Source organism: Photinus pyralis, unplaced genomic scaffold (genome assembly GCF_008802855.1).
Source record: "Photinus pyralis isolate 1611_PpyrPB1 unplaced genomic scaffold, Ppyr1.3 Ppyr1.4_LG6, whole genome shotgun sequence".
NCBI classification, from domain to species: Eukaryota; Metazoa; Arthropoda; class Insecta; order Coleoptera; family Lampyridae; genus Photinus; species Photinus pyralis.
This window is the reverse complement of record NW_022170663.1, coordinates 26303326-26318714: the sequence shown is the minus strand read 5'-3', so window position 1 is coordinate 26318714 and position 15389 is coordinate 26303326. Positions and strand designations below refer to the sequence as shown.

Below are 15389 nucleotides of genomic sequence, written 5' to 3'. Positions count from 1 at the left end.
ATTACTTACACGTGATTGATCAATAATGTACAAGGGCAAATATGGCCACTTTATGAAAAAACAAATTTTCCTTTAGGGGCTGACTGCACTTGGATATCTTTCTGTACTGGGTACGGTGAAATATTATGCTACACGAGTATAATCCATAACTTCTTCCATCAGGATAGTTCTCTCAACCCCTGCAGGAATCTGAGAAATGTCTATAAATTTCTCTGCAACTACCGTTTTTGATTTATGCGATTTCTCCATCTTAATCATTATACTAGTAATCTGCACCTGTTGTTTTGTGCTATGTAATGCTACTTCATAAAGACCTTTACAGACACTCAGTAGGCGCGTAGAACATAGTAAATGTACACGTACTATTAGAACAATTCAAAGGAAAATGGAAGCAGAGACACCACACATGATAAGTAAGATTAAGTTGGGAACTCTCAGGTGGCTCCATACTCAACGGAAAAACCGAAGACATGTCTCCAGGTGCAAGACCTCAAGGATCTGTTGATGTATTCCTGCGGATCTGACGCACGGAGGCTGGAAATTATAATAAAAAATCTCCTACGTCTTGCCTCTGCTTATCGCAGGCCAATTGTGAAGGGGTGGGAGATAGGCCTCGAGGCGATTCAGTTGCACCTACTCTAGTTACACCTGTCGTGTTTGATTAAATCAAGTTTTCACGTAAAATCATGGCCCATGCAAAAAATCAAGAAGGATTTAAGCTCGGTTCAGAGATTAGCTTCAATTTTGTTAATACTTTCGGTTGTTAAGAATAAACAAACAACAGCAAGAGCATCATCTGTTGACGCCATTTTTGCCCGAACACACAAACTGGACACTCAGAACAGTGTGGACATACGGTGGCGTTATTTTCTATTGGTAGTCCGCCATGTTTTAGCTAAATACACTGGATTTCTGGAAATTAACCTTAAAACAAAGGTGATGAATGTATCTTTGTTTATGAGTAGGCTGCTCTACCAATCCAACCCACGATACATTTACAACTAGTCATTCCCGAACCTTATACCTTGTCTTTATATAGTTACTGTACCTTAAGGCTAGCTTTTGTATATTCCGTAGTGTGACTTCATAATATATATAAGGAACAAATTTAATTACAATTAATTAACGGAGCTTAAATCATGCAATATTAAGTTGCCCTCCTCTTTCAATCTAAAAAAGACAGCTCTCGGATGCTGAAAAGATAATTAAAGTATCTACGGGAACGGCTACAAACGGCAAATTAGTTACAGTAACTTGATTTCCTTATCGGCGGCTAAAACGATGCTACAAATTAAAGCAATTACGTTTACCTTCTATTTCTAACTCCTAGAAAATATATAAATAAGTCTGGAACTACAATTTCTCGTAAAGAAGCACCCGTTTGAGTTCGTAGCTTCCATCAATGTAATAATATAATTCCTGTACGAAAACGGGTGCTTCGTTACATAACATTCCCTGTCTTGCAAATAAACTTTATTTGCGATCACGTAGTTTTAATTTCTACTATTGTTCGTATTTACCGTAATACTTTCCCAACTGTAAATTATCCTTTGTGGATAAAGATCACTAAAACCTTTAATTCGCGTTTAAAAATTCCGTTTATGTTCAATTCACAATTTTACGCGTTTGTTTTACACGTATTTAAACTTTGCTACTATAGGCTCACTCAAATCTCGATTATTAGAGTGTAACACCAATAGATAAAAAAGCACGATGATTTACAGACTTAACTTCGCTGCCAGTTTCGCGCTAATTGTCTATCGCGATTTGATGCGAATCTTCTCGAAGGTCAAAACCATTCCTTCATAAAATATAAAACCACTCGGTGCTAACTTAGAGCTGGTCGACTTAACTTTTCGGCTCAATGTAAACGCTCTCTTGGTTCGATGCTAATTCCCTCACGGTTCGACACGAATAACCAACGTACCCCTACTCTATTTTTTGCAGTAACAACCTTTCCGGGACGCAACTTTTTCCACCAATAAAAACTAATTTCTCCGTCCAACCAGAATGCTCGACAATTATAAATTTTCTCCACGTAGAGTGAACTCCTGTCGACATAGCTACGCAGGATCATCAATAGCAGCAACTAGAAAATAAACAAAATCTCCCTGTAATCTCTACTCGCATCATGTTCCACCACTTACTAACGCGTCGAGTTTTCACACGCATTTAAAAGTGAGGATCATATTTAAGGACCACTCACTCACATACAACATCGTAAAAATTTAAGTAAACTCAAATCAAATAAAATCCGTTAACGGCCTTCCATGGTCCATCGTTTTTAGCGAACGGTCAAAATTGATGATTAAGATGAGGTGATCAAAAATATTTTTTTCTGCGGGTCGTACTTCAGTGATAACATCGAAATATCTAGCTGTTTGGAAGTACCGCGATGAGTGAGTGAACCGTGAGCGTCTGTGGACAGTTACAGTTCGCGTTTGATGTTTTGACACCACCATCAGTAAGATCGTGTCGGAGACTACCATATTCCCTTAGTCGGTACTCATTCACCCGCAATTCGCGACTGAAGTTTTGACTCCACCATCAATAAGAGCTTATCGGTGGCTACCGCATTCCCTTAGTCGGTGTCCGCTTCCGGCAATTCGCATTTTGGCGGATTTCGCCTTCACAAAATAGTACTCAATTTTTAGGGCACTTCTCATAGCTCGAAACACGAGAAAGAGAGACCGCGATTCGAGCTTTAAGAAACTTTTGCGGGCCTGAAGTCCTACCCCTCGATGACGTGCGCCTTGCGAAAGGTGGTTAGTTTTACTCCTAAGAAAAAAATCCTTCGCGCTGGAGTTGTGCGCGTTTACAAAATCTTTCCGACGACACCCATTTGAAAACAATCGGAACGCAACTGTAGAAGAAGATAGGAAAAAACTGAAAAATCACCACATTAGTATAACACGCCCGAAGATGGCGCCCAGATGTCGCCCTATCCCTAAAGTTTTTAATTACACGGCGCCGGTAGGTACATATACACTCCTCGTCTTTCTACAAGCGTTATTCTACGGGCCTGCATTTCTTGCCAGCCAACCAGCCAGGCAGCCAATCGGCTAAAGTGAGATTAAAAGCTACTTTTTGATAGGAAGCATGTAGTGTAGAACAAATCGAAAATTTTTGAAGCAAATGTAATATGTTCTTTGTTATTGGCTTTGTTTTATTAATAGATCAATAAAAACACAAATTGCGATTTGTCATAAAGCAAAACACAAACAAACCTGGGACTGGCTCAAACTACGATATAAAATAATAGAGGTGTATGATAGATTCCCTATCTTTAGTATAATTATTACAAAGTGAATACAGTTTTTTCAGCCGAAAAAACATGAGCAAATAGAAAATAAATTGTTAAAAGTTCCCACAAAAAACCTGCAACAGCATGTGTCTATCTTAAACCGTTTAGGAGTCATATGCATTTAAATTGGTGTATGCTTTTTCGCTTTTAGTGCACGGTTTAAGTGAGATCCCCTACGCGGCAGCCCATTTATTCATTTTTCGCTTTCAAATCAAACGAACGCGATTTTCGTAAGAAAACACCATAAAACTCCACCAGGGGATATGTAGTAATAACCGAGACGAAATTTGTCATCTACTTCTTCATGTACATACATTTCCAGAAACATCTGGCAACTCCTCGGAATTCCCAGAAAAATTGGTAGATTTACACAATAGATCTGTAAATTAACAAATAGCTCCTACTATTCCCTATCCAGAAGAAAAGTGTCTTTCCAGAAGCATCTAGGTCCACTTCTTTAGGCGATGTCTATGGTTGTCAAGGCACTTCCAACTCGGCACATTTTTTGGTATTTGCTGGACACGTTTAAGATGCTTTGGAAAACACTAACAGGCACTGTGAGCTTGCCACAATATTCCAGATCTCTATAGGGTGTTTTAGAGTATGTTATTATTGTTATAGAACTTTTAAACCCATGCCAGGGTTTTTAAGATTCTTTGCACGAGTCCGACTAAAAGATCCTTGTCAAAGTGAAAAGGGTAAAGAAATGGGTTGGTCATAAATAATAACGGTATTTGAAGAATAACGAAAATCGATGGCAATTTAATTCAAAAATATACAGTATAATAAATGGTTTCCAAACGGCACAAGTTGAAGGTGAAATTGCATATGAGTCTTACTGAAAATCAAAATTTAAATTCAAAAGTAATTAAGGAAAAGGGATTAACTTGTAGTCAGAAACATTCTTGCGTAAGAATAAAAATATCACCTTTGAACTAGCGGGTTGCAATTATTGAATTTCCCTGTAAACAGATTCGAATTTATTAGACGTAAAGTGTATCTTATGGTGAGAAAAGTCAAGTGTATATTATGTTCATGGTTATTCAAATAGGGGTACTTAAGAATGTCTCTTATCTATCTCTAGAAATAAAGGGGTACTAACGTTGTTCGATAAAAGGTAATTCTCAAACTTTTATAGGTAAAAACCAAACCCATGAAATAAAATGGAAATCTTTAAATCAATATTGTGGTTTTTAGAACCGCATTTTTGTTTGTCAGTTTTTGTCTGGAGTTTTGAAGTTTATACGTTTTAAGCTCAATCTACACTGTGCAGACTAAAGTTATTAAAAGCAACAAAAAAGCACTTCTTGTACATTTGACAGCATTTTTCACTCCCGCAATACTTTTTCGCTAACTTGCCAGCTTGACCGGCAGCTGCGCTGTGCAATGTACACTTACTGCCCAAGCAATTTCGTTTCTTGTGCAAACATAGGTGACAGTTGTGTAAAGTCACACTGCAACGCCCTTATTTCGCATTGTACCTACACCTTCACCCCTGTTTGTATATGAAAATTGCTACGTCGTGCATCGACAATAAGTTTTCGAAAACTACGCCCTTACAACGTTTTCGTAATGCTGGAATACCAATTAAGTTTGTTATAGCGCAAACACCGACATATGACAGCTAAACCCTTGTGCACCGTCGAGATAATAAGCCACGAAAACTACTAAAATGGGAGAGAAATCGCACGCTCGGCGTCGATAACGCTTAATTAAAAATGACAATCGCCCTAATTAATCTTTAGTACCTTTTCGAATGACTCCGAACTGACCTATCGATGCATCAGTTTAGGTTGCATTTACGTAATTTAATCATATAAACGCCCCTCGAACGCAAATGGTTTTAAACCGCCACGTAAGTTCACGATCGAGCTTCTCAAAGGAATTACGTTTGAGGAGAGGGTGAGGAGAGTCTGGGAAACGTACAAGCGAAATTAAGAACTTCCCCTTCGTGTAATTATTTTATTTCCCGGGAGATTTGAAGGTAAAGCGGACGTTCTTTATCAATTTAAAATGCCTTCGCCGACGCACCCCAAAAGGTATTATTTGGAAATCATCAAATGATTACTGACTGCTTTAGAATTCGTATGAAAACCTAAGTAATTTTATAATGAGATCATCAATTTGTTTGTAATCAAATTATGATACAATTCAAGAGCTCAAGATTTTATCAAATTTTCATAGTTTCGCGTCAGACAAATTCGTCGTTATAATTGAAGGTCGACTTACGCCGTTTTTTGGGATAAAGTGCATTGAAGATCATCATCAGAATCAGCAATTAACAAAATACCGTTTGAATTCAACAAAAAGAAGACCACAAACGCCAAGATCGTGCAAGTGTTTGAAAGGTAAGCGCTTTTTAATTGTCGTATGTGCTAATTGATTAACATTAAATTTGTTTAGATTAGATTTAATTTAGATAGTATTGGGGAAAATGGAGGTCGATTTTAGATTTAATATATTTGTAATTGCTTTTAAATGTTGTGAGGTGTGTTTACGAATGCAATAAATTTAGAGTCTCGTGTAATTTTGGCAAGCCGTGTGTGATTTTAAAAATGCTTCATTTTCAATTACGAATAGCGGGGTTACGTTTCAATTATTTTTTTAAGGGTCTGAAATTCTGCGTAACATTTTAGTATTTTGTGATTTTGAGTGGGTCATACAAGGTGGTTCACACAGAAAGATATAATGAAAATAAAATACGCCATCCTTTATTAACATAGCAGGATCGGCCCGTACAAAAATTGGGCGTTAATGCGCCCCTTCAAATTTACAATAATTAAACAAAAAATGGTAATTGACATAGTGGCTCGGTAATAACTAGCAGTCCATTTTAGAAAGTGCAAATTCCAGCTTACAATCTGCCGGACAATCTTACTTAAGTTACTTGCCAAGTGTTCCCCATGGTACGCTATATAATGCAAGAAGAATCAAGCTCTTAGATAGATCCTTGGCAACATTGCATTTTCTCTTTGTAGGTACCTTGCCCTGATACCACATTTTCGAGATAAACTTTGACATCGGCAGCAGATATATCTCTACCAGACGTGTTACCCCCCCCCCCCCCCTCTCTTTTCATAGTAAAGTAAAGTGATTTTTAAAAGATGTCTATGTTGAGCGCACTCCTAAAATGCGAAACATTTGATACTGCGATTTCTCGCTTTTCTATGAATTCGCCACCTTTTAAACACGAAACGCGCTTGAACGGTATAAACATGGAATTTTCTTGGCTATAGAGTTGAAAAATTGCTAGAGTGAATTAAAGGATGTAAAAATTTATCTCATGTTTTTCTCCGCTCGTAGATAAGAGTTGCGCTTATTGTTGAAAATTAATCACGAACATGATACAGTGTAATATTTTACACCTGCCTGCTTCAAAATCGTAGGAGCAGTTCACATATCTTGATGAATGCATCAAGAATACTATCTTATATACATTTTTTCAAATCTATTACGGTTTGCCTTTTATTTTGAAGTAAATCCTAGCGATCGTGATTTTCCTACAAGAAAATCCACTAGTGGAAGTGTAATAGACTAACTATACCTATATCCCGTTCTCTTACATTACATCGACCATAAACTGGATTCAATTTGTGCTTATACTAAAATAGGGAGTTCATACACCTCTTATTAAGAGAATCTTCCAAAACTTTTGCAATACCTTAGAAATGTTGGGAATATTCTTCGAATCCTTAGATATCTCCTTCGGAGTTTTTCTGTATTGCTTATTAATTTCCTTCCTACTCAGGAATCTTCTTTAAAATTCTTGTCTACAAAGCGTATAATTTTATCAGATATCATCTTCGTAGTCTATGTCGGAAACATTAGCAATTTTCCTTTTGAGGAAGCTTTGCAAATGTTCATATTTTCTTAGAAATAGTGACCTTTGAAGATGTATCACGATGTTTAAAATGTTTTTAGGGTCGCTCCCCTTCTGTCGAAAACTTTTTCAGGGAACTTTTTTTCAAATTGTGAAAATCCCCTCAGAGTGCTTCTTATATCATTAGACGTCAGTAGAAACCTTTCTCCCCATATTGTTCTTACTTCCCCTTCAGGAAATCAGTTCCCACTACATTTTTTGATTCCTTTGAATTCTGTTTTAAGTTTTTCAAAATTATGGGTTCTGATTACTCTTATCCAAATTTTTTAGACACGATTATTAGTTTTTGAGATTCGGCAGGAATTGCATATGGAGAAGGGCATGCCACCATTTTTTGGGCAACCGGTTACCATTTTGAAAACGTTGAGTATCCAAATTTGGATTTTGGTCGATTGCTAGATTATATGTGACCGGCCACCCGTTGCCTGAAGTTTTCCGTTCTCTTCGTCCCCTAGCTTCCGAAACCGACCGTCCTTGAGTAGGAGCAAGGATCAGCAACCTCCTGGTGGCGCTCGAGATTCCGTACCCGTACTTATGCATTTGATTTGTAGAGTAAAATCTAATACGATTGTGAGCAATTGAATATTTTGTGTAATTTTTCGGCCGATTAACATTTAATTTTTTGTTTCAACAAATTGCACCGTTCATTTTTTCAAACCACATTTTTGCGCGAACTACCGAATTTCGTCGCACAGTGTCTAGTAACTTTTTCTTAACGCCTACTAACCCTACTAAAGTCAAAGAAGCTGTAACCCGCCAACGCCTTTGATTCTTTTCATACAATCTTGTTAGATAAATTGTACTGCTATGGAATATGGGGCGTGAATATCACACCTCCCTTTTACAGTTACTTAAGCTGTGGCACACGAGTGCATTTGAATCATCTGGTTAATGGTGGTATCCAACCAAAGAAATTAGTACATTGGGTTCCTCAAGGTTCAATCTTAGGCCCTATTTATTCAGGATGTTTGTACATCAAGACAATGTGAAGATTCGTTTGAATTCAAGACAAATGATTATTATTTATTAATCAAAGTCACTGTGTGATTGACTTTCTACACTTAAGGTGCTTAGATAACGACTTCTAACATCAAAGAAACAAAATAATATGTAACGTAACGAAACACCTGTCTCCCCCTTGACGATTCATACCCGAGGTTATGACCACAAAGTACATTTGTGGGGGCGACCAGCTCGTCTGAACACCCGGTATCTAGAAGCACTTTAAGTTGTATTTGTTTCGGGTCTAGGAGTTGAAGATCGAAGTTAAAGGTAATTTATTTAATTTCTTGGGTTGTGGTTCAGTCGCCTCTACCCTAAACCGAAGCCGCAATAAATCCGCTGTTTGCCACCGTTCCCGTCAAGATATTTTAAGTATCTTTGTTGCGTCCGAAAGCTCTTGTCGTTTAGAAAAGAGAGAAAATTAATATTTTAGAATTTCTACCACGTTAAGTCATTGTTAGCAGGTTTTTGTAAATTAAAACGAGAATTAAAGAAAAAATTAAAACTGAGTCCATGTCCATGCAGCTTGAGAGAGATGACCTCGCCGGTTGATCCCAACATTCCAATTAACAATAGGTGCTAATTGGCCTACCGATTGTAGAAATTTCAATCCGGCCAATTAAATAAGTGGAATTAACAGTGTAGCTAAATAAATGTGTTGCAGAAAACATCATTCCACAGGTGTGGGGTACCAAACTAAGCGCTCTTAACTGTTTTGAATTTTGAGACCAATTACAGGTTTTTTGGACATCAGCAGGCAGCACAATTATATAAGAAGTTCTAATTTTTGGATGTAGTGAACCGAATACGCTGTCTGCCGGATTTTATAAAAGGAAAAAGCTTGATTTAGAGGGGATCTTTTACCTTTATGTGTTTTACCGAAATGTAAAAGAAATCTTTTTGCTATCTGCCTTTTGCATCGTTGCAAGTTACGGTTGTAAGTATCGTAATTAGTTGCGATTTTCCGTAAATTTATTTTGCATTTACACCGTTCAATTTTTGCTTTTACTTTAAGTTTACCACGCCGTATCTATGGCTGTTGCTGAATATCATTATTGTAATGCATTGTTACTTATTGTCCCATTAATTATAAAACGGGGGAATGCTTGTTTTAGTTTTTCTTAAGTGACTGTCGCCATTTGCCGAACTCGTCGGACTCCTGGAGTTGCCGTTTCCTCTGATTGAGTTTGCGAGAGACTTCCGAAACTGCTGCTACCGCAGATCTTGACTACAGGCAAGTCCGTACCCTCGGTGGTGCTCGAGTCGTTTCGCGGACATAGTATAATTTGTATTGTATTGTAATATAGTATTTATTAAACTGTAACTATTATTCCGATAATGCTTACTTAATTGTGCATGCCATTACTTACTATTAAGTTCGTCGCAAGCAAGAAACCGCACTAAAATGAACTTGAGTGCGATAAACAATTAGATTAAATCTTTGGAAACATTAGTAATAATCGGACGGAAAGGAACTAAAAACCACTAAAAAACAATGTGATATTTATAATTTATTTATAGCAAACTTTACATTTTTGTCAACATATTTATAAACAATTCCGATAGTGCAGTAATATCTACTATGGTTACAAAATGAAAGGCAAATTGCATTAACATCTAATAGCATTGTAAGGTTCAGCACGAACTTTGTGATTTTTCTTGACTCTTAGCTTTCCTCCACCATTGCGTCTGCAACCGACAACTCCGAGCTCAAATGGCACCGCCTTTAAAGTTTCCTGTTCAGCAGGTCTTCTAAAATGCAACGGGCGTATTTCAACGACCTTTTTAACATTTCTAGCAAACGGTTGAGAGGTTTCTTCACGTATAACGTCGACTCCCATTCTTGCATTAGTAACTATCTCCCTCCATATTTTCTTCTCTTCTACAATGCGCTTTCTAATTCTGCGCCGCAAAACTGGATCTCCTTTGCAGATCTTCATAAAGTACTTGCTAGCCAAAGCTGCATTCAACAACGACTTGTCGTCCAAATATCTACAACATAAACATACAGTTAGAAAAACGAAAACAATAAAAAATGTTAAACTTACCGAAAAATTTCAGCCAACATTTCCACTGGAAGCACACAGAGGGCGGGTAACGAGAAGGCTATTAACGAAAACATTCTGCACCACTACACAACTGCAATTGATGAAAGGTGCGGGGTGGAAAAGGTTTTATACTTTCTAACGAGATTCACACTAAGGGCTGCGCGCTCTATGATTGGTTGGTGGTGTGAAAGTCGCCTTTCACTTTCACTTTTACCACAAACTTTCCAATTTCCTGATTGGTTCGTTTTATCAGTGTATTCAAATTCATCATTCGAATTCTTCAACACTTTCCATTTCTTTGAATCTTTTCCATTCGTCACTTCGTTCTCTTAATTTTTTGGTTTGTTGAAATTCCTTAGATTTGTTACCGCCTTTTTGGATCAGTCATTTCAAGTTAATCAGATTCTTCCGTTTCTTACAATTCTTCCAGTTCTTTAAATTCTTCAGAAATTCACTTGGTCGGCTTTGGTAAATTTCCAAAATTTCTCTTTGGCTTTTTTTAAATTTCTTGAATCAGTTTTTTTTAACCTGACTTCTTGTATATCAGCAAATTTTTGTTTTTATGTACCTACACGTACGTAATTCTCACAAGAAAAATAATGATTGTTTGATTTATGAACATCAGTATTATACAGGGTCGCTGATAAGTCTGTAAACGGTCGATTACCGGGGACAATATACAACACTTCTGACATACTTTTTAATAAATTACCTGTAAGTATAAGAAAATTATCAATCCTAAGTCTTAGGAAAATTCTTAAATGTGTATTAATTAAACATGCCTTTTATAGCGTAGCAGAATTTGAAAATTTAGAAGATTTAGATTTCAACAATATTGTGTGACTTCTGCAAATGTATATTTTTTTGTTACAAGTATGCAGTCAATATATATTATTATTATTATGGTCGGTGTTTCTTGTGAGAACTCAGGTCTAGCCTGGTTAACTAATCGCACGGATTAAAATCAAGTAACGATTAGTGTCTGTGTCTGATGAAGTTATGTAGGGTCCTTAAAAAAAAAAATAAATAAGAAAAAAAAATAAAAAAAAAATAAAATAAAAAAAAAATATCACACACGTACATTGGACATCTAGGGATAGTATGTAATTCGTACTTACCAACATACCTATTGGTGGGCACAATAGCCAACGCTATCAGGAAAGAGGAAAACAAAACAAAACAAAACAAAATCATTATAATAATTCCTGTAATTTTATTAAATGGAGTTTATTGTGTAAGTGTTTCTTTGGCTTTGCGTTTGGGTTGAATGCGAGTGGGTTGTGATAACGTGGTGTGTTTCTGTGAAGAAGGAGTTTTGTGTTTTTTAATTGTATTTATGGTGTTTCTTTGTTCCTGAGGTCGTATTTGTGAGGTTGCTTGGGTTTTTTGTGGAGATATTGCAGTATTTTGTGAGCCTGTGGTGCTGTTAAGGTTTTTGCGTTTCGGTTGTATACGAGTGGGTTGTTTCTGTGAAGAAGGAGTATTGTGTTTTTTAACTGTGCTAGGGCGTGTAACTTTATTGGATGGACCTGTCTTTGTAGTACATGTTGCGTTACTTGTGTTTATGGTGTTTTTTTGTTCTTGAGGTTGTATTTGTGAGGTTGCTTGGGTTATTGATGGAGATATTACAGTATTTTGTGAGCTAGTAGTGCTGTATAGGTTTTTGCGTTTGGGTTGAATACGAGTGGGTTGTGATAACGTATGGTGTGCTTCGGTGAAGAAGGAGTTATGTGTTTTTTAATTGTGCTAGGGCGTGTAACTTTATTGGGTGGACCTGTCTTTGTAGTGCATGTTGCGTTACTTGTATTTATGATGTTTCTTTGTTCTTGAGGTTGTATTTGTGTTATTGCTTGGGTTATTGGTGGAGGTATTACTGTATTTTGTGAGCTAGTAGTGCTGTTTAGGTTTTTGCGTTTGGGTTGAATACGAGTGGGTTGTGATAACGTGGTGTGTTTCTGTGAAGAAGGAGTTATGTGTTTTTTAACTGTGCTAGGGCGTGTAACTTTATTGGGTGGACCTGTCTTTGTAGTGCATGTTGCGTTAGTTGTATTTATGGTGTTTCTTTGTTCTTGAGGTTGTATTTGAGAGGTTGCTTGGGTTTTTGGTGGAGATATTTTAGTATGTTGTGAGCCTGTAGTTCTGTTAAGGTTTTTGCGTTTCGGTTGAATACGAGTGGGTTGTGAAAATGTGGTGTGTTTCTGTGAAGAAGGAGTTTTGTGTTTTTTTAAATGTGCTAGGGCGTGTAACTTTATTGGATGGACCTGTCTTTGTAGTGCATGTTGCGTTACTTGTATTTATGGTGTTTCTTTGTTCTTGAAGTTGTATTTCTGCTGTTGCATGGGTTATTGGTGGAGACATTACAGTATTTTGTGAGCCTGTAGTGCTGTTAAGGTTGTTGCGTTTGGGTTGAGTACGAGTGGGTTGTGTTTGTCATAACGTGGTGTGTTTCTGAGAAGAAGGAGTATTGTGTTTTTTAGCTGTGCTAGGCCGTGGGGGGAGGGCGTCTTTGTAGTGCGTGTTGCGTTACTTGTATTTATTGCGTTTGTTTGTTCAGGAAGTTGTGTTTATGTGGTTGGTTGAGTTAAGGTTGGAAATATTACAGTATGTTGTATGTCATGTTGTGAGTCTAAAGTGCTGTTTAGGCTTTTGCGTTTGGGTTGAATACTAATGGGTTGTGATAATGTGGTTTGCTTCAGAGGTGAATCTCTGATTGTAGTATATGTTGTATCACTTGTTGTACTTGTTTGTTCGGTAAGTTGTATTTGTGTGTTTGTTTGGGTTAGAGGTGGAGATATTACAGTATGTTGTGTACCGTGTTGTGAGCGAGTACTGTTGTTTACATGTATACGTTGTGGATCATTTGTGTATGTAGTATCTTGTGTTATGTTTAGAAATTTACGAACAATATGGCATGTGTTGATAATGACTGCTTTTTGTAAATGTTTGTATGTGTTTTTGTCTAAACCTAATAGTTGTAAATTGTGGTGTATTGTCTTTGGTATTACTCCGGTAGCACTAAGAATAATGGGAACTATAACAGTAGATTTCATTCTCCATTGCGTCTTAAGCTCGATAGCTATATCGGTGTATTTGCGGTGTTTTTCTGCATGTGTTTTAGTTAAGTTGTTAGTGTTGGGGATGGCAATGTCTATAATACAAATGGATTTGTGTGTTTTATCTATAAGTGTAATGTCTGGTCTATTATTGTGGATAGTTTTGTCTGTGAGTAGTGTCCTGTCCCAATATAATTTGTGTGTGTTGTTTTCGAGTATGATCTGTGGCGTGTATTTGTAGTATGGTGTCGTATCTGTTATGAGATTGTGTTTAAGTGCTAATTTTTTATGTATGATTTTAGCTACCTGATCGTGTCGATGTTTGTATTCAGTTTGTGCAAGTCGTGTGCATGCCGATATTATATGTTGGATTGTTTCTGATGTTTGTGAACAAAGTCGACAAGAATCATTTGTCACTGTTTTATCTTTATGTATGTGTTTTTTATAGTTGCGTGTGTTAATGACCTGGTCTTGTATTGCTAACATGAAACCCTCAGTCTCCGGGAAGACATCACATTCAGACAACCAAGTGTGCGTTGCTATAGAGTCAACACAATCCTGGCTAACCTCTTGTGGAAATCGTCCATGTAAAGGCTTTTGGTTCCATGTCTGTATGTTATTTGTGATGTATGTAAGTTTGGATGTGGGTGGGAGTACATTAGTTTCGTGTAGGTTAAGTGGTGTGTAAGATTTGTCTGCATATGTTACTGTTTTGTGTAAGACTGAAGTATCTGATTTGTTATAAAAGTATTGTCGCAAATTGTGTATTTGTGTTTGGTGCAATAGTTTTATATCTGTAAGTCCTCTACCTCCTTCCGAACGAGGAAGGTAAAGTCGTATAGTGGAGAAGTGAGGGTGATGTATATGGTGTTTTGTTAATAGTGTACGTGTGTTTCTCTGTATTTGTTCTAAATCTGTATTTGTCCAACGTATAATCCCGAAAGAGTATGTAAGTACTGGTATGGCATAAGTGTTAATAGCTTTGATTGTATTTCTACCGTGTAATTTTGTTTTAAGTATACTGCGTACTCTTTGTAGGTATTGTGTGATAAGTGTTTGTTTTATTCTCGTATGTTTAATGTGTGTGTTTTGCTGAAAACCAAGATACTTATAAGTTTCATTCTCGTCCATGGAATTTATTAAATTTCCCTGTTCTAGCTCATAATCTAAAAGTTGTCTTTTACCAGCTGTGATGTGTTGTGTTTTACATTTATCAATTCCAAAGTCCATTTGTATGTCACGTGAGAATGTATCGGTAATGTGTAGAAGGTGATTAAGTTTTATGCTTGTGGAAGAGTATAATTTAAGATCGTCCATGTAAAACAGGTGTGTAATGTTGTGATGTATTTCGTGGTTGTGCTTAATATTGTACCCAAAGTTAGTAGTGTTTAACAAATATGAAAGTGGATTAAGAGCAAGACAAAACCAAAGCGGACTTAAAGAATCGCCTTGAAAAATTCCTCTTTTAATTTGTATTGGGTCAGTAATAAGTTTTGTGTCGTTTAGTGTAAGTGTTAACGTAGTGTTCCAACATGACATTATGTAATTGAGGAATTGTGTAATATTGTTGCTGACTTTGTATATTGAGAGTACTTGTTGTAACCAAGAGGGTGGTACTGAATCGAATGCTTTTTTGTAATCAATGTATGCAGTGTGTATGTTTCGTTTGTTATGTCTGGATTGTTCAAGTATTACAGAATCTATAATGAGTTGCTCTTTACAGCCTCTGGAATACTTGGTACACCCTTTTTGTTCTTCGTATAGAATGTTGTTATCAGTACAGTGTTGGTATATTTTGTTTGTAATGTATGATGTAAGGATTTTGTATATTGTAGGAAGGCATGTAATTGGTCTATATTTAGATGGGTCTTGTGTATTGTTGTCTTTTGGGAGCATGTAAGTGATGCCTTGTGTAAAGAATGCAGGAGTGCGATCTGGTGAATTAAGAAGTTCAGTAAATTGTTGTGCAAGGTAAGAGTGAGTGTAGGTAAAATATTTCCACCAAAAGTTGTGAATGTTATCAATGCCTGGACTTTTCCAGTTATGTAAGTGATTAATAGTTTCAATGATGTCTGTTGTAGTGATGTTTGTGTTATTCATAG

General features: G+C 36.7%; 1 protein-coding gene across 1 annotated transcript; it reads right to left on the bottom strand.

The window, feature by feature from the left end:
- Positions 1-9684: 9684 nt before the first annotated feature.
- LOC116174678 lies at positions 9685-11109 on the bottom strand. Its single transcript, XM_031492625.1, has 2 exons — positions 10235-11109; positions 9685-10178 (listed from the first exon to the last, which is right to left on the bottom strand). Exons 1-2 carry the CDS (start codon positions 10306-10308, stop codon positions 9797-9799), a joined length of 456 nt encoding a protein of 151 aa, XP_031348485.1. The 5' UTR covers positions 10309-11109; the 3' UTR covers positions 9685-9796.
- Between the last annotated feature and the right edge of the window lie 4280 nt (positions 11110-15389).